We start from the raw sequence: 22,421 nt of genomic DNA on the forward strand, positions 1-22,421 counted from the left end.
ACTTTAGAGTATGTGGAAGAAAGATGAAGTCCCATTTGCAAATAAAATGTAACCAAGTGTATTGTTTAGCTCATAGCAATGGAAAGGAAGTGATAGATGGAAGCAAGAACAGTAACTATGATTCAGAAATGCTATATACTCTTTAGCCTCAAATCTTTTTTAATATAGAAGGGAATTCTTAACATTCTTTAGTACACCTGCAAATCAATCCTTGCAGTTGTTATTCACCTCTCTGCATTTAGTACACTCTATGAATGAGTTCTTGATCTTTTATTCAGATTACTGCAAAAATGGTGATATATTTCTATAGAAACAACAGAGAGAACAGGCATATGCATCATCTCTTCCCTATCAGCCATTGTGGAAGGACACTTCATAACTGATCTTCATCTAGAAAACGTAAATTTCAAATCTCTTTGAAATCTCTAAAGTTCTCTAACATATTAATGTTAAAATTTGGATTCAGTAGAAATCGTTTACTACATGACAACTACAAGTAAGTTCCCCTGTCTTTACCTAAAACCAGTTTAGGGCTTTGAAACTGAAAATGCCACGTTTTCAGAGAGATAATGTGAACTGATTTATATGCTTTTTCAAGTTAACACAAAACCTGAACAGACAGACACTTTTGGGTACTTCAGAGGTTTCTGTAATACTTACCGCTTCTACCAAACTGTCTGCACTCCTCTGTTTGTCACTATGTTTATGCCTAAAGTCATTAGGTACAGTTAAATTGGCTGGTGTAAATGTTCGGTAGGAAATATCGGGGTCATCTGTGTACCATGAGCTCCTATGCAAGGAAGGCAGGCTACCATTCATATGCTCTGTAGATTCAGTCCTATCAACCTGGATCAGAGGTGTGTAATATGGAGTACGGTCCCTGTTGGGAGGGGTTGCAGGTGGGGTAGCCCAGGAACGCGTTGAACGACTTGGTGAATGTTTATGAGCTTTGCTGGAATCCAGACCTGCAACAGCCATGACCTGGTAAGGGGAGGAATTTTGGAAGTTAGTGATTTCAAATGGTCAGTCATACTCAGGTCTCATTTCAGCAGCTAGTTCAAACCAATTGTTCAGGCAGCAGCTACGCAAAGTTAATGTTTTCTGATGTTTAATGGTCATGTAAAGGAGGAACAGGACTGAAATTGGTAAATTGACAGGATAAAATGGCATTTTTTCTATTATTACTTGGATCACAAAATCTTGGTGTTAGCATTAATAAAGAAAAATAATTGCTTATACAATACATTAAACAAAGAAAGCAAAGTATAGAAACATTCCTTCTGTCCTGTAGGGACAGGATAGGAAGCTGTCAGCATTTTCCAAACATTCTGGATGGTGTCTCTAGGCAATGGAAATTGCCATCTTCTCAGGGCCATGTCAGAGCTGGGCATTGAGCCTTGGAAGATGTCTATGTTGTGCTTGCAAATTCTCACAAGTGGTGCTGAGTAACTGCATAGGCAAAGATTAATAGACAGTTGCCGTATTATGCTGTCCTAGTCAAAAGTCCTTAGGGCATCCTGACTCTTTGTGGACACTTAAGAGACTCATAGGGGCAGACTGTTCCTTTTCAGTGTTTTGTAGAAGGTCAATGTTTGAGAAGCCTCATGTCTAGCAACTGCAGGCCTACACTTGGCCTAGAAGTCATGCACAGGCAAACTACAAAATACACTAGCACTGCTTCAAACAACAATGAAAGTCAGAAGTACAGTACAGAAGCTGGAAAGATGTAATTCATTATTAGTTAAATAAGATTTTGTGTTTACCTGCTGTTGCATTAAGTGAAGTGGTAAAGCAGTGCGATGGTGGAAATTAGGAGAGAGTGGTATGTCATCTTGACTACTTTGTCGGCGGAGGCATTCAAAGTTAAAGGAAGATCGTCTATTTGCTACAGGGAAACCATAATTCATTAGGAAAATAAAATACTTTTCCAGAATTCCAGTGTGAGTCAACTATCACACAAATAAAAACATAGCCCCCAGTAAGAAGTAAGTTGTGCTAACAGAAGCAAGCAACTGGTTGTAAGATAAAGGATAGATTCATCATACGAACAAATGCAGTACTAGGTAGAAGCCAGGTGAGCAGCCTAACGTGACAGAATTTGAAACTGTTTCCACAAAGCAAGCTTGTGTTACGCAGCAGACTGGTTCAGACACTGACTGAAGTTCAGAGTTTTGCTGTAAACTGCTGTGAACAGTTACAAAGAGCTTCATCTTTCCTTCCCGTGGTTTTAAACATTTTAATGAACCAGACTTCCCAAAGGAAATACCAAATCCCCAGTTCCTTGGAAGCAATGTGCAATATGAAAAACCATATCCAAGTCAAAGTTTACTCATTGTCAATTTCTGTTACTTATGACAATGATAGGCCATGGTCTCTGCTGTTATGTATGCTGTTATTATTCATGTAAATACTAGAAAGGAAAAAATAGAAATCTAAACTGGATCAAGATGTTTGGCTGATGTGGAAATGTTTCAGCTGGCCTCCGTGAAAGCCTGTGGAACAATGGGAAGCAGCGCATGGGTATCATTCCTCTGTGTCAGCTTCAGTGTGAACAAAGCCTAGACACTGAACAGATAACGTCCTCACAGCTGTGAGCATCATAGTGGAACACCAGAAAGAACCTGACTTTACAAAGCAATGATACAAAATTGTGCTCTCTTGAAACTTACTGAAACTATTCTTGTTATCTTTTTTCCCAGCACCAAGAATTTTGCGAACAGAATTGAGGAGTTAAGTGCATAGACTTAGGATTCCTCATAGTTATCACTAGGCACTTAATGCTGGATACTAACAATCAAGGTTTCTTAAAGAGCCGTTAGACTAAAATGGGCACCTCCAGGAGGTGATTCAGTCCACTTAATGCAAACTTTGAATCTCTTTCCATTGTCTCTATGGTAAATCCAAATGCAGGAATGTAAGCCTTAGCTCCCGATCCTAAAAAATGCTAAATGTCCCAATACCAAAACACATAAAAAGTCAACCAAAAAGTTTCCTCATCCAAAACAAGACATTTATTTGCACATGCTTCTCCCTAGGAAAGGGTCTGAAAGAACGTCTTAATCATTTCTCAGTACACTTCTGGAAGCTGCTGAAATACTGTGGTGATGATTTTGGTATAGAAACCTCTAGAAAGCTTAGCACAGAGCTCAATTTACTAACTACAGTACTCAGACAAGGCACTATATTTTACTTTAACATGGACTGAATCCAGATGCTAGCAGAAACTCTTTAGTGCAATGTTGCACATTCTTTTTTTTCTTCTTTTCTTTTTTCTTTCTTTACATGAGAACATCAAGGCTTCCTCCCAAGGCGAAACAGCCCATACACTAGTTACAAATAATAGGTTTGAGCTTCTTTTAAAATCTGCTGAAATACAGAGCCTCTAAAATTTCTCAACTGTATTGCTGAACATTAAATAAATGGTTATGACAGGAGGCCAGACTGTGCTCTTGTGACATTTTACTGGTGTAAGTCAAAGGACTTGCTACATAATCCTTATGCAACTTAGATAAAAACTAGATTCTGTTATCCTAGGATATCAAATACCCTCTTACCTAGTATATTTATCTAGTCTCTTGTACAGGAGATAAAAAGTGTAAGCTCCCTCTAAAGAAACGTCTGCTTAATACTGTCATCAAAACTTTATCAGAAAAGTTAAATGAATCCCAAAGGCTGCAGTCACAGGAAGCCTTCAACCCTCTCCTTGCAACACTTCCACGGGAAGACCCCAGGGGATTTTTGTAAGAACGTTGTTCTCCTGCAGTGTATGGAATGGATATGCAAAGCATCCACCTATTTCTTTGGCTTAAAATTCCTCTGCTACCAGAAAAGCTTGCAGAAAGTTGTACAGGAGTCTCTTTTCACAGTCTCCCCTTTGCTGTCCTTTCCTTCTGCTACAGGAAGAGAGCTAGCAGCTTTCTGTACATTTCACTATCATTCATCTGAGTTATTTACTCTCTATATTGCAAGACTCGCATCCTTTCTACATTTTCCATCTGTGCCCCTTAAGGTCAGAAAGCCAAATAGCAGAGAGCATTACTAGTCTTGTCATAAGGAGCCAAGTGCCAAAAGTGAGGATCCAGCACTGACAGTATTGCTGAAGAATGTTGCCTTTATTATATAATAATATATTTTACTGCTGCCCTTTACTAGAGCTTTCTGTAGCTTTAAACAATCCAAGACTACCTCAGACTTTGTATAATGATCCCACTACACTTGTCCCTGAAACACTTTTATTTTTTAAATCTATACCTGCAATTTCTTTAGGGTGTCTGAGACAGGAAAGGACTGAAACCCATTTTCCCACCCACGGGGTCCTTACAGTCATACTTCCACAGATAAACGGACTGTGACTCTGGCTGCTAGCATCACCAGAATGAAAGACAACTCTGGTTTTGCTAGAAAGCCAATCCACCTGATAGCAAACAAAATGTGGAAACTCTTCTAGAAATGATCCTGTATTGTCTTGTCTGGATGGCACTGGTTAGATGGCACCATCCAAAGAGCGTGTAACAGACCTGGCTGTGCCTAAGAGTACTCTTACAGACACGATGGGGTTGCATGGAGGTGAGTGTTGTTTCTTGTGCACCAGCAAGGAAAAGCCCTAGAAAGAGGTTTATTTTGCACTTCAAAACGCCAAGTGCTTCCTCTCTGTGAAGTGTCAGAGGTTAAAGACCCAAATCCAAGAGTTTTGAGTGTGTGCCTAGTTTCATCAGAGGATTAGCACTGCTAATCTCTGCAGTATGGCCTGGAACATAGAAAACCAAAATTACAAGATAAGCATGAGACCTTTTAGAAATGCAGGTAAAGCAATATTGTGCTTGAGATAAGGAGAACCCAAAGGAAAGATCTAAGGAGGAGAAAAAATTAAAGAAACAGGTTAAAAAAAAATCAGTTGGCAACACTAATTCAGTCTATAAATTGAATCATTTTCTCCCTGAGAAGAAACAGAATCTTAAGCATTGTTCCTGAGATGGCAAAATAAAGTACAAATGTCAATCTGAAATAAGGTACTTGGATTAGGATAACACTTTTATTTTTCACAGGGACTTTAGAAACTCGTGTTAAAAAGCTAAAGGCACTTTAAGGAAAAAAACACCAAAACCAAAGCACCATTAAGCTCACTCTTGGTTCTCTTTTTCCTGAAAGCTATCCTACTTCCGACTCTAGTGTTTACCAAAACAGTAGGAGGTAAAGATGTAAATGGCACTGATTACAGTGTCATTAAGCAGCCTGACTGTTAAGGGATGGGAAGTGCCAGCAGGTGAGTGGCTGGAGAGACAGTGGCTCTGACTCACAGCAACACTGCGCAGCTGTAGGTGTGAATGAAGGGCACAGGGACTGAAACCCTCTGGGCAAAGTTTCAGAGCAAACTACTGCTGCATTCTACCTTGCTCTTTCTTCATTTATCAAATCAAGTTAAAACTGGCAATTGAATTTGTTATTTCAATATTATTGGATGAGTGAGGCAAGAAATATTAGAAAGACGGACTTGTAAGCCAAGATCCATAGATTCTCTGAGCAATCTCTCAGGATGGCTAGGTATTTCTGCCATACACAATAATCCACTAGCAACAGTAATCAAGAAATAATTGAAATCCAAGTGAGAAAGAAGCCTTTTAAACCTGGAACATGTCTGAATGCATTTAAATAATTCTGGATTTGCAAACAAATTGTTCTTAATGTACTTACGTGTTGGTGTTGGAGGTAGCAGCCGTCTCCTAGGAGATCTTTTTGTATCATAACAGATCTGTGAATCATCTTCCTCAAAAAAACCGTGTGGGTGATGGTAACCTTTTGGTCTTTCAAAATCTGAGTCATGGCAGTGATATCTACAGTGGTAATCATATATATGCCTGCATTTAAAATATAATAAAGAAAATGTTATTTCAGTCAGTTTCTGTAAATCTATTAGATCTCTTCTAGATTTTCAAAACTACTCCTTCTCCAGCAAGGTAACCAAACATTACATTATAGAATTGCGTGACTCAATTTTAAAATGCAGTTTCTGTGTGCAAACTGATTTTGAGATAGTGAGCATACACTTTGGTACCACTATAGTTACATAGTAAGTCCTCAGGTGAAATTTTTATCGAATTATATTTTCAATGAAGTTATTCTTACCAGTACAGGCTAAAATGTAGGACCTCAGTTGTACGTTGCTTAAAGAAAAATAAAAATACTCTGTTCTACTGCCATGCACTCTTGTGAACCCTGGGTAACATGTGGAGCACAGAAACTCAGAGAACGGAATTAAGCCTTTTACATTCTGGATACTTCTCTTGTCGAAAATCAAATCTTGGAAGGGTGTTATGTGACTGTAATTATCATATCAAAAAATTAGCAACCTGAGAATACTGTAAAATTTAGCTTTCATGCAAATCTTAGCTTTTACGCAAATCAATAAGATGCAGATTACGGTACCGATCTTGCCAGAATTCAGATGGCAAAGACAGTGAGTAGAGGAGGAGGAGAATTAAGCATGTCTGGCACTTGTGCATAGGCACTTATGGATCTAAGATAAAATGGCAATAAATTCCTCTACTTCTGGGCTGGACTTCTAAATAAAAATTTATTGACAGAAGTGGAGGATATTTTTGAGAAGTTACTGAATTTATTCAGCAGACGGGAAACATAGCTATTGTAAGGAAGATGAACACAATCTACTCAAGATCTTATAAATGCATATGTCTTTCTACACCATAATGAGAAGGTGAATATTATGGAATTAAAAAAAAGTCATGAGATATTTGGGGAAAAGGTGCAATTTTTTTTTTTTTCAAATAGGAAACCTTTCAGTATTATCAAATATAGGTTCTGTTCCATGACAGGTTGATAGTCAGAAAACACTGGAACAGTCTCACATTTTAAAGACTAAATCAGGAATATCAGGACTTCTTCCCAAAGGAGCAACCAATGATTGCCTGAACAGCTGGAAACCTATTATTTATGTACAGGAGCAATCCTAATGTAAAGTTAGGACCTGCCTTGTTGCTGAAGCCATCCCTGCCTGAGGCCAATGGCACAGTGCTCAAATCAAACTAATCTGGTAATGCTCCAAGCCGTATAACTTGGGAGCCACTGTTCCAAAATTAGAAAAACCCACCCCAGTCCATTTCTGGAGAAACTGTGTGAAATAAAATTGCAGAGAAAAGCTTAAATTTACCAGAATTAAATCAAGGCCTTTTCTTCTTAAATCTGAAATTAAGATATTGAATGCAAAGATCACAGTAGTTAAATACACAGTATCAGGCAAGAGTTCTTAAAGAACACTACTGGGCAGAAATACTCTAATTAACTAGGATACTATTCCAAGTTTTGGCTGGAGAAGACAGAAATGAGTTAGGAAAAGGAGGAGCCAGGTCGTAAAACTAGAACTCTGTAATTACAGCAAGGAGCCTCAGATTAATACAGATTTGGACATTATGCAGCAGTATAAATTTTGTAAGAAATGCTAGCAGTTGACTAAAATTCAATTGATGGCATTTCTGTAAAGCTTATGGATAAACCTTAAAAAACATCTATTCCAAACACATTAAGGCCAGGACAGTTATGACAGTGTTTGTACTAAGGAGATAAAAAACAGTACAAGAGGAGGATTATTAATAAAAAGGTATAATGAGAATTTTCAAAGGGAAGTCATCCAATTCTTTATTGGTCCAGCTAGTACTACCTTATGATCTCAGTCCATAGTTTACCAGTTTCACCTTTCTTTTTAAGTTAAATTAAAAGAAGAAAACTATTTCTAAAGGTTCCTCTCTCTTAGCTTGATCCTTCTTCCATTGTATGTGAAGCTTTATTTATAAATGAAATGCTTCTTTGTTTATGCACTGTCTAGTTTATACTCAGTTCAAAGGAACTTTGTGCTTTCCTTTGAATTTGGTACAGAAGTTTTGCTGGAGTCAGCACATGATGCCCAATACGAAAGATGTTTTGTACACACACTATTCCTAGTCACCGTTTCACTTGCCGGCAGTTGCAGAGTATTAACTTCATGAGAGAATTTTCCGTATAAGTGTGCTTAGTGAAGCCTTTACAGATATGTACCTAATTTATTGAAATATTTTTCCCATTTTAACAAATATCCTCACCTGCTTCCTGACAACATACTGTCTTCCTCATAATATTCTTCTCCACTAAAATATTCCTGCTCTCCCAAATAATGATCATCATTGCAATAGTCTTGAACTTCACGTTCTTCACGGCAAATAGTAGGTCGACGCCCATCACCAGAGTCAGATCTGTAAGTAGCAAACAAATAATTATATTTTTTATATTAATATAAAACACATATTGTATATTTTATACACAGTTCATTTAATATACTTCCCAGAAAAAAAAACAGACAAGCATTAACGACTGTCCTGTTGTCAGAACATGGTGTTATAGTAAATTGCGTAGAACTACAGTTCAGAACATGACTATTTTATCTGTTCCTTAAAGATGACCTCCCTTTATTTCCATCCCCATTAAAAGAGTTAATATGGGAATGCTCAATGAAGTCAAATATTTTTAAGACATTTTTACAAAATATAGATTCAGAGTACTTTGAAGAAACACAGCCTCTCTCAAATGACTGAGGTTGCCAAATGGCTAAAATATTAAGGAGCACTCACTGAGGTATTCCAAGAAAAATCAGAAACGGATGTGCAAATCTAGATGTTAAAAACAGCAATGCACTTCAAATAACACAATATAACCTATTTTTAAAAGTTGCCTTAGAAAACATTCAGACCAGTAAAGATTTTGGGTCCCCCATAAACAGAACTGTACACATTAATATTTATAAAAGCTAAAGCCAGTGGGTTTTCCAGTCTTTGCAAGTCAGTTTTAAACAAAGGCTACCATTAGGTGTGATCTTTTGTCTGTTGAAAACGGGACAAACCTGCCTGGACTTTTAAAAGGGCTTGCATAATTTTGAACTTTACCAGAGGTTTATCCTTTTAGAACAGGCAGTGGAAAATCTGACTTAAAAATCATCACTTAAGTTATTCATCATATGCATTATCATACAGTTAATTTTGGAAATTGTACTGCTTTAAAAAAAAAAAGAAGAAAAAGGAAGGGGGGGGGAAGAAGAGGGGGAAAGAAACTACTTTGTCCTCTTTAATTATATCAGAACAATATCAACTCACCTAATATATGTTTCATAGTAGCGGGTTCTATCCAGGTAAGCCATGAAAATAAGGAGAAAGATATTTCAAAATCAGGTAGTTCAGAGAAATTCATTGGTGATTACAGTGTACATTCTGTGACTAATCATTTCACTTTAAAAACTACTACTTTCAAACCTTATTAAAGTTATATATGTTTCCCATACATCAGAGCTATGTTTCAAATACATTTCACACATCAGTAGGCAACAGAAATGAAGCTAAATATATGAATTAATTTCATGTAGCATAAGTTTTCTTATAGTGTATTTATAATATATAAATTTATTTAAAAGCAAATACATATTTGTAAGTTTACCTCCTACTGCTTGGCCTTCTACGTTTCTCATGATCAGTTCTGGAGTAGGAATGGTAGCCGTTTTCAGATCTATGCTCGTGATTTCCAAAATTTGTGTGTTTTCCATGAACTTTGGACACGTTGGCATTATTGAGATTGGCATTGGTTGAGTTTGGAACTTGCTTTGCTACTGAGTTGTGATGATGATGATTGTGGTATACAGAATTTCCTGCCTGAGGATATATATTTTTCTCAGTCTCACTTGCAGATGGAATTGAAGGCCTCTGAACATGTAAGGGACGGTGTGTGGTGTTGATCTGTTGAAATGAATCTCGTCTGTCACTGCTAATATGGTTTATATGGTTGCCAAAGAGGGCACCATTCCTCTGTTTTAGGGGAAGAGAAAGAAAAAAATTACATCAGATACCTTAACAGAACATATTGTTGACAGTGGTAACTTTTCTCTCCTACATGCACACAAAGTAGCAATTCAAATAATGTGTGATTTTTCTTTCTAATTTTATGATGCTTCAGATGGGGTCTCCTGAAGTGATAGAGGTGTGATTGTGATAATGACAATATTTGCCTTTCAGAGTCAAGTCAACATTATGCTGTGATCATTATTCTTTTTCCGTACAACTAAATGTGACATCTGGCTTTCTCCACATTTTATTATGCAGGAGAAACCTAGATTCCCCATACATGAACATGCACCAACTTCCTTAGAAAGGGACGTGTCTGCTCAATTTTTGAGAACACTTTGGTGGAATTCTCTCCTATTCTCCCAGAGCATCAGTTTGCAACAGGCATCACTCAGACAGGATGGAGTGCCATGCAACAGCTTGCAAGCGTATCTCAAGTAGGTAACGTTAAGCTTTAGTGCTTCCATTCTTTCACCTTGCAGAGGTACGAGAAAGAGTAGTAACTCTTTATCAGCCCTGAGAGAGTGTAATGGATGGTGAAAGAGAGAATGAAGTGCTAAGTTATGACTGTGACATGCAGCTCTCTCTTTACATCAGACCCAGATTATGTAGCCTCCCTGTCTAGCCAGGTGTGGGTCCTGGATGACAGCAGTCTGTCTTGAAGCTCAATCTAGGGAAGACAGGAGGTAATGATGGTTGGCAGAGAAATGCATCTACTGATGGTAGCTGCAGCACTGTCTCCAGTGCCTCATCCTCCTTTTCTGCAAAGGACAATAGCAAGCTATGGGGCTTCTGACATAATTACTGCAGAAGCATGCTTTTACATCTGCTTCTTCTGAAATGCTTGTGAAAAATTAAGTTTTCTTGCTGGCTGACAAATGGTTTGCAGATCGCTCCTGATTATAACACCAACTTCATGTGTTCACCATTAGACTGAATATCTATAGAGTAAAAGAGGAAAACTAATCTTTTTTTCTGATTGATTCTTATTGATATCCCTCACAGGAAATTGGAAATGGCATTTATATTTAGTTGACTGCTGTGTAATTCCAGGCATTCGTTTTAAAATACGCAGCTCTGTGTCTGTTGTAGTTCGGCTGCACAGAATTTCATTCTCTTCTTCCTATCTACCACTGCAGAAGTTAAGACACTTGCAATTTTAAACCTTGCCACTATCAAAATTTGAGATGGCAAGGTTCATACCTTTTCTTAGGATTTGCCTAAGAAAAAAATAAGAATTAGTGAGAAAGAATTAGGGGCAGGAGAATCACCCTGCAGGAACTTCGTCCTAAATTTATGATGATGTGCAAGTGTCCTGGTAATACCATTTTTATAGATATAGATATACATAAAATATACTTATTTATAAAATACTTATATTGTGCTGATTTGAGGGGAGATTTATTATTATTATTATTATTCCATATTCAGGGATAAGCTCATTCTTTAATCTCAAATTATACGATAAAACAATTCACATAGCTGTGTTCTGACATTACTTTATAAACATCTTCCTCCTCCTCTGGATTGTTTTCCTCTGGTTCATCATCTTGCAAGTCACAGGATATAGCTCGGCGTATTTCAGGGCCAATATCATGAAGTGTCCTTAGTCCTGCCTAAATCAATGACAATATCATAATACATTAGGAATACAAATTCTTTTTCGTTCTTTAATTACAGGTGTGTTAATTTATTTTAAAGGACAGTTAACAAGTTTTTGTATCCTGGCATCCGTAGAGGATGCATTCTACTATATATCTCTTTACTGTTATTAATAAAAGGCTTATATTCCAGTACAACCCTGCTGAGGTGAGCATGTCTTTATTATCACAGTGTAGATCCTGACTAAAAGACCACTGATGTTTATGGAACCCTGTGGAAATGAAATTCATTTTATGATAAAGTTTAAGTAATCAGCAAGAACTATAATAAAATGCATTTCAATGAGATGCATATTTAATGTTAAAAACATGTTTGCAGCCTGTGTCCACAAAGGAAACACAAAGAGATCTTTGCTATAGCAACAGCAGTTTTAGCAGAGCTCAGATGGAAGAGAAAGCAGTGAAATAATTCCAGCTCATCTGCACTGCACTGTTATATGCAGATATTCGATTCAAAGCTTTAGTTTAGGACAGAAAACCATCTAGCTACAGTAGGCTGGACCTCAGCATATATTGGTTCATATTCCTCCCAAGCCTGCTACCACAAGCAACCTTTAGGAAAAAGGATAACGCTGAAACTGCCAAGGACAGACCTGCACGTTAGAGAGAAAACAGGCATCATACTCAGGGCCAAGAATTCAGTGCTTTTGTATAGGCCTTACTTCCTTCAGAAAGGAAGTATTTTTCCTGTTTCAGCTCTAGCTGTCATGGTCTGAAGCAAAAACCACAATCTTGTTCTTCCCAACTCTTTTGTTTATCTCCTCAGGTTCAGAAGAAATCAAAGATTTGTTCGTTTAGCCCTTTACTAACACTACACTTACCCTACTAAAAATCATGCACAGCACTTGGCTCAATTCTTGATTATGATCTAAAAACCTAATTTATTATTTTTCTACATTTTTTTGATGCAGATGCGAGGGCTGTCCCAGCCCATCCGAGCGGTACTTCTATTGCATTGTCACTTCTATGACATTGCATGTTACTTGCCCTGGGGTAGCAGGAAGATGTGTAGAGAATTTTGTGTGTTTCAGAGCCCTAGACGGAGCTGAAGGACCTTGGAGGGCATCAAACGTGGCTTGGTCCCATTCAGGCTGCCTATCACACATGTTCCCTGGAGTACACCACAGCATCACAGTCAGGTTTCAGCTCAAAATGGAAATAGCTGGTTTGCTGGGGAGCAAAATGGCATTTATGCAGTGTGGGCAATCAGAACCTGGGAAGGGATGAACTGAAAAGCTTTGTATCTACCAGTGTAGATTTGCTTTAGGCTCCTCTTCAGGTTTCACTCATACTAGTATTTCACTTCCTGAGAACGGCACTTGACCGATCATATTAGCTACATATATTTGGCAATTATATTTTCTTCCTCAGGGATGCACTTTGAGAGTTATGCTATAATTGAACAAGGCTCTAAAAGTCATTTACTAGTGAGTTAATATATGTTTCATGAATACATTGTGCTTTCTCCCAATTCTTATGCTAATTGCATAGTCAAGACCTTACCAAGGTTGCTAATGTCATCCTTTTGTAAGGTGCTAAAGAGAAGTAAATTTACCACTTGAAGGTACAGATTTCAAAGTAGAAGACCAGAGGCTTCCATTTATTTAGCAGAGGCAAAGACAGTATTTATTTAGCAGAGGATTACTACTATATTATAGTTATTCAGTCATTAGCAAGAATAGTCACTTGCGTTTCACACTCACTACCTGCTTATTTAATAGCAAAGAAAACTAGAAAGAACAAAACACCTCAATGCTACTCTCAGACAGCAGTATTATGAATTTTAACTCTGACAAAAAACTACTAGCTTATATTCCTGTCTGCCAAATTGTGACAAAGTACCACAAATATATGCCTAAATGCTGAGAAAAGCCATGTGTTTGGCAGCAACATAATGAATAGTAATTTAATTTTGATTACTTTTCCAACTGCCTTCTGGTTTACTTCTGGGTGAATTACTCCTCCTTTATTCAAGAGAAAGCAGGCAGCTTTTATCATCTCATGTCTCTTCAGTAATACTCATTTTCATGTAACAGACCTCTTGCAATGACACAGTCAACAGCGGAAGACTAAAACCTAGATCACCGTATGTAAAAGTATATGTTGGTTAAACTAAACCAATCAACTTTATTCACTCATAGCCAGTATTGAAGCCACAGGTTCTACAAGCAACATCCACCTGCAGAATTAAAATATTCCTCGGTGTATTTGCTCTAACAGAACTACCTACAACAATTTTCTGAACTCTATCACTAGAACAACTACTCCCATGTACTGTCTTATTTTACCTGGTGTAATCTGACAGTATTCTAAGTAATCTAAGAACAATTTTTATGACAGGAGAGCACTGCATAGTGAGACAAATTCTCACACTGGGCTCTTACTGATAAGACAATCCTTCACGAGATCAGTCAGCTACCACTGAAGTAGGGATGATGTAAAAATGCAGGAATGGGTACTTATATATCAGTAGGAAATTCCCTTCTCTGAACCACATTTAATATCTTCTGAGAAGATCATAGAGGCAGCATGGACTGATAAAACATTTGACCTTACCTTCAAGCACTTCAGAACCAAATTAAAAGAACACACAAAAAAATCAAACCAACCTTCCCCAAATGTCTCCGTTAGTTTACGGGGAAGAAGGGTCCTTCTGATACCCATTTCCCTATATAACACTGCCCATTTTAGTCTGCCCAGCAAGAACCCTAGAGACACTATAATGCACAGGGGGACAATGGGCATATATGTTGTCCTCCATTTGTAAGGTTCTAAAAACTGCTACATTTAAAATTTGAGAGAATTTCTTCTCTTAGAAAAAACCTGAGTAGACGGGACTTTTCAGAAAGAGAGCCTGGATAGTGATTTGTCTACATTTGCCAGAGGCATGCTTGTTTCTTTTTCACTACGACTACTGAAGTTCTTAGGAGGACATAATTTCCCCGAGTAGAACTTTATAAGACCTATTGTTGTTATAACGTGTAAAGATTCAAGACTAGCCACGTTCCTGAAGCATCATGCTATAATGACTTTTAAAAAAAAAAAGTCAAATTTGAGTGTCATACAGAAATTACTTCCTCACAGTCTTTGAGCATGGCTTATCAGAGTTGCAGAGGAAAGGAAATAGCAGCTAAATCCTCTTTACTTTTCCCAAATGGAACAACAAGTAGACAGTGATATAAGAACTTTCATAACATTTTCTTTGGTTAGTAAAGATTACTGGAAGGGTCACACTCTTTCTAGTCTCCCTTATATCCTTTTTTTAATGGCAGATTCTTAATTCCTGAAGATTTTCTCATGTCCAGAGAATTCTCACCTTTCCTTAAAGGAAGCTTCAAGATTATTTTATGCCATTTCAGCAGTAAAAAACACCTTTAAAATTTTTCCCTAAGTAAGTGCAAATGTGAATAATAAATATTCATTTATTTCCTGTTTTTTGAGGACCAAAATACAATTCCCATCATTTCAAGAAGCAAGGGGGCAGTTCTGCCATCATATGTACATCTAATATCCATCTCAGCTCACCAGACTGAAAACCTGCCTGGTTCACAAGGCTGTTAAATCAGTCAGGTGGATCATGTTTCTGACAAAATGTGTTTAATAATCCCAGTGTATTACAGAAAACAAAATTGTTCAGTTCTGTTCATCTCTAGCTTTCCAACACAGAGTATTATTATTTGCTATATACAAATGTCTTTGCCTAATGTACCTGTAACTAGAAAAAATACATTTTTTTCCCTCACATGGGTGTTAATTTTTATGTGCATTTACCCTATACTTTTTAGTAAATTTTGTTTTCATCAAAGACATTGGAAGATGAAAGGGTCTATAACAGAATAACTAAAGCATGCAAGAGACATGTTTAGGCACCAGTTCTATAGGGATAACATTGATTAAAACTGCATCATTGAATTATTCATGCTGTTCTGCAAGAGGACATCTGTTGTTTCTACTCAGGTTCTTCTATTTTGTTGTTGTTTCTTTGAAATAGAGGAAGAAAAAAGATTAATGTTACTGTGTTTGATGGCCTCTAATTCTATTCTAGAGATTTCCCTAGAAGTTTGCAAAAAAGTTACTACTTATTCAGACATTTTCTCACCAAAATTTAATTTTTGATGCCTTCCTTGCTTAGTTTTTCCTTGTAGGCATAAGAAAGATGAGACTTATCAGTCCAATGGTTAGTTAGCAAACCAGTGACACACAGTGCGCTGAACAACATAATTACATAATAAACCCAAGCATGTCTTTAAATAGGCTTTCCCATAAATGGACAAGATGACTTCAAATTAACATGATAATTCTGTGCAGCTGTGCTTTATGAGGCATAATAGCACCTGCAATGTGCTTAGGATGGCACAAGGCACTAATAGACCAGTGCTGGGTCCTAAACAGCATCTGAAGAGACAATTAAAGATGCCCCTGTCTCTGACACAGCATTGAGATGACACACATGTGCTTTCAAATGCTGAAATAATAGAACTGTAGGAGTCCCTCAGTGACAAAAAATGTCAAATGACTAATAACTGTATTTCTGAATTGGTCATTTAGAGAGAGATAAGCTTAAAGATGCTTGAAAACCACCTCACGCCAAAACACCAGAACATTTAAAAGTAAAGTAAGTTAAACACTAAAACATGAAACAGTTAAACATTTTAAAAAGACTACGTTTAACAAATGCCAAATAGATTTAAAATCAATTTTCCACATCTATAGTATGCATAAAACAGTAACACCATTTTAGATATGTCTTATATTAAGAAATTTGTGTGTAATGCAGGACTCCGGAGTCATAACTTTTAGAAAACCATTTAAATTCTTATAAATACTGGAACTACAAAAAGGTAATTTTCCCTACATCTAAACTAAGCCCATATCCATTTTGAGGTATGGTGCAACCTACATAGAGATGTAGTTTAAGCTCAGTTTAAGAAGTGCAAGCACAATATTCATTTAAATAGTAAGAATCACTATCACCCACATTATTTCTAGTCACATAAAATACACAAAGCTCCCTCTTCTGAGGCATCTTGTAGTGAAACCAGGAAATAGAAGAGACTTGTAAGCTTTGCTTCACAGATTTTAGAAGAATGATGTACATTTATGTATATTGCTATATAAATTCACTAGATCTGAAATAAAGCATAAACATGAATTCTAAATACTTAAGTCTTCAGACCTTCACAATACTGGAAGCCTGTGACTCTCAAAATGTTCATATAAACCATTACATATGTAGATAATGAATGTGTTTTTACTACCCGCTTATTTAATAGCAAAGAAAACTAGAAAGAACAAAACACCTCAACGCTTCACTGACACTTTAACATAAAAATAAACTGAGGTTAGTATGAACAGAATACAATGCAAGAACTACTAAAATAAGAAAATAAGCATGCAGAAAAACAGCTGAATAGACCTACGCTATAGCAGTGAACATAAGAGACATAGTAGTCAAGTCGTGATTCCCCAGTGTTATTCATCTTCATAGAGCCCATCTTCTAACGCTGAAGCTGAGTGCAGTGCTCTACAACTACACAAGAGCTCCGTGCTCTCAGTCAAACCCAGACTCCCTTCAAGCTAAGCCTTTCTGTGACCACAACATGAACATGGGAGCACAATTAAACTTAGCTTGAGCAACATATCACCCCCTCAGCTGATGGCTACTAGAGGGTTTTTTTCTTTTTTGTGTTACTGTTTACTGCAGGGTTGATGTTACTTATGAAATTTGCAGAGAGAAAAAAAACATAATTAGTTTAATCTGAAATATGTTCCCAAAATCAAGTTCAGCTCAATAAATTGGTACTTTTGTGTACTTGTGAAGGGAAATATCCTTTATTTGTATGTATTAACAAAGAGGGTTACACGTAAATAAATATGAAATACAGATGCAAATGTTACATAGTTTACAATTTTCCCTAGGAAAAATTATGTAGAATTAATTCATTTGCTCTAACTACTGGACAAAAGTAATTAAACTTGTTCATGCTTCACTTAACATTTATTTTACTAGCAATGTGACAACTCTTTGGCTCAATACAAGTTTCCATCACTACAGAAAGACATCTCCTAAACTGCTGCTACAAATATAAGTTTGTTCTGATTTTACCCAGAAAATATATTTATTCTCACTGCATAAGTATCAGTCAACAGCATAAGAAAGGCACTGCGAGCCCTAAGGAACATTTTTTCTCATGTCCTAGGAGCATGTAGAACACCACAAAAATGACAGTAGATAGAGAACATGAACTTGTCACCTATCATTTCAGAACCACTTGCTTTTCTTCCCTTCATAAGGGGTGAAAAACCCTGGGTCTGCAGAAGACAGACTATTGTAGTTCCAAGCAATAATGTTATTTCACTCCTGAAGATGTTTTTGGTGACAATATGCAAGTCTAGACAAACTGCTGGTGGTTATAATTTGAAGTGTCCTTTTCTAAGTGAGGAGGAATTTGACACTTCACGGCAAAAACCACTTTACTCAATAGCCTAAGCAGATAATCCCCTGAGACCCACTTCACTTTCTAGACTGCTTTCTCTTCTCTGACTAAACGAACCCAAAGAGCAGCCTGTGTTAGGCTAACAGCAAATGCTCCATCCTTGAGGAAAACCTGAGCTCTACAGAATAAAAATCACCCTGAATGCAATTATTGTGGAGTAAGAAGAATTCCTGCCTGCTGCATGCTTTGGCATTCACAAAGCAAATCAACTTTTGCAGGGAGCTCTGTTCCAATTTGCTGGCTCAGCCCAAACTTTTATTGTTTCTTCTCCCCCCCTAAACATTTCTCAAACTCAGTATCAGAAGAAGCTGATTTCGTTATTCGAGATGGGTCGAGGTTCTGGCCCCAAAATTGTGAGGGGGCTCTGCCAGTGACATTCTCCTGACACAGTATGAAATTTTGGTGTCATGCAACCAAATAAAGTTCAGGCAAAGGATGAGATTTTCAGAGTTTCATGTCTTAAAATGCCTAATGTCTTCATGACAAAAAAAAGTACTCTACTTATTCTGGTGTTAATTCAGAAGCTGCTGATTTTACAGCTTCTACACTGTCCCCTGAGAGGCAGACACAGCCGCTCCTCACATTACAGGGCCTGAAAGAGCCTGATCAAATGCTGGATGCTGTTGAATAAAATCTCTTACAGAAGTAAATGTCGGCCCACCCACCACAATCAGTTTTGCTTCTCTTTCTCTAGTTTAGCTTGTCACACTACAATTACACTGCAAAAGAGCCACCCGCATAGTGAAAGAGGCATTTCTAAGAAATATTTTATCAAATTAAGGACCAAGTATCACTACCTTGCAGAGAGAGAAATTCAAGTAGGCTAAAGAGAAATGGAAGGGGAAGGAAAAAAAAAAAAAATCTTTACAACGGGTGTTTTTAAAGCTCTGTTGTCCTATTAGAGAATTTAATATCAATTTTAAATGTATCCAGTCTTGTTAAATACTTGTCACTGATCAAGATCAACTGTAACATGCTCTTACTTAAAAGTTTCAAAAGGACAGGGCTGGCAGTTTTAACAGCACTGCATGAAAAGTGCAGCTGATTTCAAAGTGAAAGCAGAATTAAGTGCAACTCCTTCAAAAAACCGCTTTGATTTTGTTGGCAGAAAGGCAGGCTAACTCCCCAGTACCTATAAAACCCTCAGAACCTTGGAGGGGATAAACCACACCTTATTTTCTTATTGTTTTTTCTTGATGTTTTGCATCTCTTGACATCTTTGATGTCAGAGAAACAGCAGCAAGAAGATTGCCTTAGTGTGATTCCCTGTTTGTTCACATCTTTATTACTGACATCAGATACATAAATATCATCAAGGCTAGGTAGCTGATGCATACTGCAGGTTATAAATATTTTTGTTTTGTTTTATAGAGCAATATAGTAAAGGAAGAACCCAAAGCAATAGAAAACTTCTTTTACTAGTCCTAATTTTTCAAACATTATCTGAAATTAAATTTGAGAGTGTTAGCATTGTCACTTCAACTAGAAGTAATTAAGGATGCAAGAGGTGTGTATGTAAGAAAGCAGGGTTAAGTAAAACAGTTAATTCAGAAACTGTAAGAACCCTATTAATTATTTTCTCCAGCTATTGAACCACCCCTAACTCAAAACTGCTTTTCAATAACAAAATACTCTTTAAAAGTAAGAAAAAAGTACATCCCTTGCATTCTTCAGAAGTGAAAGGATGATAAAAGTTTCTTGAAATTTAGGACTATTTTATTGACAAATATACACTAATAACTGGTTCAAGTAGGATAAGAGTCTTGATAAAGTAAATTTTGCTGTAGTAATGTGGCTGTAAAGTGCTGGAAAAACATTTTGGTGCCAATATAACTGCACACATAGAAAGCTTTTATGTAGTGAATTGTGAATGACAGAAAAGACATTTGGGAGAAGGGTAAAATTAAGGTGCCATTGATTTTTAGTTTTTACATCTACTGCCAAAACTTCTTGCTCTGATCAAAAAAAGTGTATCTTTTTACTTAACCTTGAAATTAAATTCTTTTTGTGTCTCTCTAAAGATAACATCTTCTAAGAATAGTATTTTTACACATGCACCTGAGTCAGCCTGCCCACCTGGGTCCACGGATTGAATCTTTAGCTAAATAATGTGGCTGCCAAGGGAAGATTTATGCTCACACTTGTTGAAACAGGACTTACTAACATGACTGATGTAGGCCACCAGAAATTTTGTCCTGTGTTATGCAATTTTCTTCAACTAACTAAAGATGGTGCAGATGACTCCTTATCTTTTGTACTAGATTTTTTTAGAAGTGCTTTTCTGGCTGAAAAAAATTACTTTTTATGACCTTGAATTCTAGTTGTAATATTGTGAAGATTTTTCTTTGCAGTTCTAAAAAATCTTACAAGTCAAAGTTCTTTCTTAAATTATTGTGCATCATTTTTCTGCCAATGTTAACATAAGCCGTTCCATCAGAAACAGCAGCATGAGAAGTAAATGTTTTAAACAGTTTTAGCTAAAAGGAAGGTATCCAACTTAATATCCTACAATCTAAGTAAAGAACTAGTAAAAAACCCCCAAAGTAAGTGTAACTCTCTTGGAGGAAGCAGTGCCTTAGGCCATTTGACAGTTAGTTACATGGTTTTCCCTTCAGTATCTTCAAAAGTACTAAACAAAACTATTGGCGGGGGAAAAAAAAAAAAGAAAAAAACCCCACCCCAAAACCCCAAGAAAATACCACTGAAAACATAGGGAATAAAGGAAGGCAAAGGGGAGTGATCTACATTTAAAAAATTCTGTTACATTCTCATAAAACAGGGAAAATGGCAACATCCATGTTGTTTTCTCCCCTTTTTTCAGGAGAAAGGAGATAAGGAAGGCTAGGCTAGATAAGGCAGCAATTGCAGGGTTTATGAGGTCCTTAGGAAGCATGTTCTTAACAAATTAACTAGCTCTGCTGCTAATTCCAACTACCCCAAGAGAAAGTTACAGATGTCAGCAAAAGTACATGAGGATTTATTGCTCATATAGCTTTTGACACAAACTGGAACGGTGACACTGCTTTTTATCTGCTGGTTTGCTTAAGGACACAACTGATCTGCAATAGGGTGAGATGTTGATGAGAATATGGAAATACAGTTGGTCTTGTTCCTTACAAATAGAAGAATCGGATGGCTGGAAAGCCTTTACTTACTGTAGTCTGATAAAAATATTTTCCTCATCTTATTTAAAGCTTTAAAGAAACAATTCCTAGTATAGGAAGGTTCTGAACGACAGAGCTTGAAAAACTAGACAGACTTAGCCCAGCTTCTGCTGCTTTCATCTCTTCTAGCAATCCAGAAAGCAGAAGCTGTTTGCGGTGGTATTATCATGACTACTAGATACTGTGAAATCTTAACTAGTTTAAAGGACAAACTAAAGAAAAGCTGCTGCTGAAGTCACATCCCTGCCCTGGTTACAGGAAGTTTCTTATTTCAAAAAGAAAGTTCCCAAAACAACGAAAAGATAACGTAAACACAGCCAAGAATAAAAATAAAGGTCCCGTATTTACTGGCAGATTTCAGTGGCAGCAACTCAGGTGTAGTTGAAGATATTTTTCCCCTCCAGAGAGGAGAGAAGGCTGACTAATATAGTACTTTTTTTTGTTTACAATCTGTTCCACACATACCTTAGTAAGCAAAGTCAGATGCTGCAATACTGTATGCGCAGTTTGTATGATTAGTTTATGCAGAGATATAAAAACAAACAGTAATTTCATCTGTATGAACTGGGTAATAAAGATATAAATCCACTGTGATTGCTATGTGAAGTTCCTTCAGTGTTCACAATGCAAGTGTGGCATATATTGACATAATAGTCATCACAATTTCCCTAAGAAACTGGGTGAGAGACAGAGTGATATTGCACGTTTCTGCTTTTCTTAGTTTACCAGAGAGACCTGCAAACATTATTTTACTTAGAGTATTTGAGAGAATAAATGCAAAAACCAGCTACTATTAACTCACCGAGAACTGAAATAACATCCTCATAGTTACAAGCCTTTCACAGATCATTCAAAAAAATTTCTGTAGTTGAAATACAAGTTGATGGTATACCCATAAATTACACTGCCAAAAATGGTTGTTAACAACTTAGGTATTTTAAAACATTAAATTTTTACAAGCATTTAAGCTTTGGAGAAAGCAAGTCTGGAATGAAGAGGCTGAAAATGGAGAGACATCAAATTTGTGTACATTATAAGGCCAAAAGGATCCTCTGTGATCATTTGTACTAACTTCCTTAAAATACATCCCACAGAACTGTTCTCAGGGGCATTGATGAGAAGGAATCAATTCCTTGTTGAAGTAGAATATCTCTTTTAGAAAGATATCCAGGTCTGTTTTAAACCTGTATCCCTATATAATTAATTATTCTAACAAACATGGCATTT

The 22,421-nt window shown here is 36.9% G+C and overlaps 1 protein-coding gene across 1 annotated transcript in view; it reads right to left on the minus strand.

Annotated features, from left to right (window-relative positions):
* The window catches only part of CACNA1D (calcium channel, voltage-dependent, L type, alpha 1D subunit), a 199,081-nt gene that overhangs the window by 2,577 nt on the left and 174,083 nt on the right, over positions 1-22,421 (minus strand). Inside the window, exons 43-49 of the mRNA XM_010572683.1 lie at positions 11,372-11,488; positions 9,472-9,836; positions 9,135-9,161; positions 8,091-8,240; positions 5,692-5,855; positions 1,764-1,885; positions 661-981 (exon numbers count right to left, since the gene is read on the minus strand). Of these exons, the coding sequence (XP_010570985.1) occupies positions 661-981; positions 1,764-1,885; positions 5,692-5,855; positions 8,091-8,240; positions 9,135-9,161; positions 9,472-9,836; positions 11,372-11,488 (1,266 nt within the window). The remainder of the gene's footprint in view (positions 1-660; positions 982-1,763; positions 1,886-5,691; positions 5,856-8,090; positions 8,241-9,134; positions 9,162-9,471; positions 9,837-11,371; positions 11,489-22,421) is intronic.

Source organism: Haliaeetus leucocephalus, unplaced genomic scaffold (genome assembly GCF_000737465.1).
Source record: "Haliaeetus leucocephalus isolate CR32 unplaced genomic scaffold, Haliaeetus_leucocephalus-4.0 Scaffold2, whole genome shotgun sequence".
Taxonomy (NCBI): domain Eukaryota; kingdom Metazoa; phylum Chordata; class Aves; order Accipitriformes; family Accipitridae; genus Haliaeetus; species Haliaeetus leucocephalus.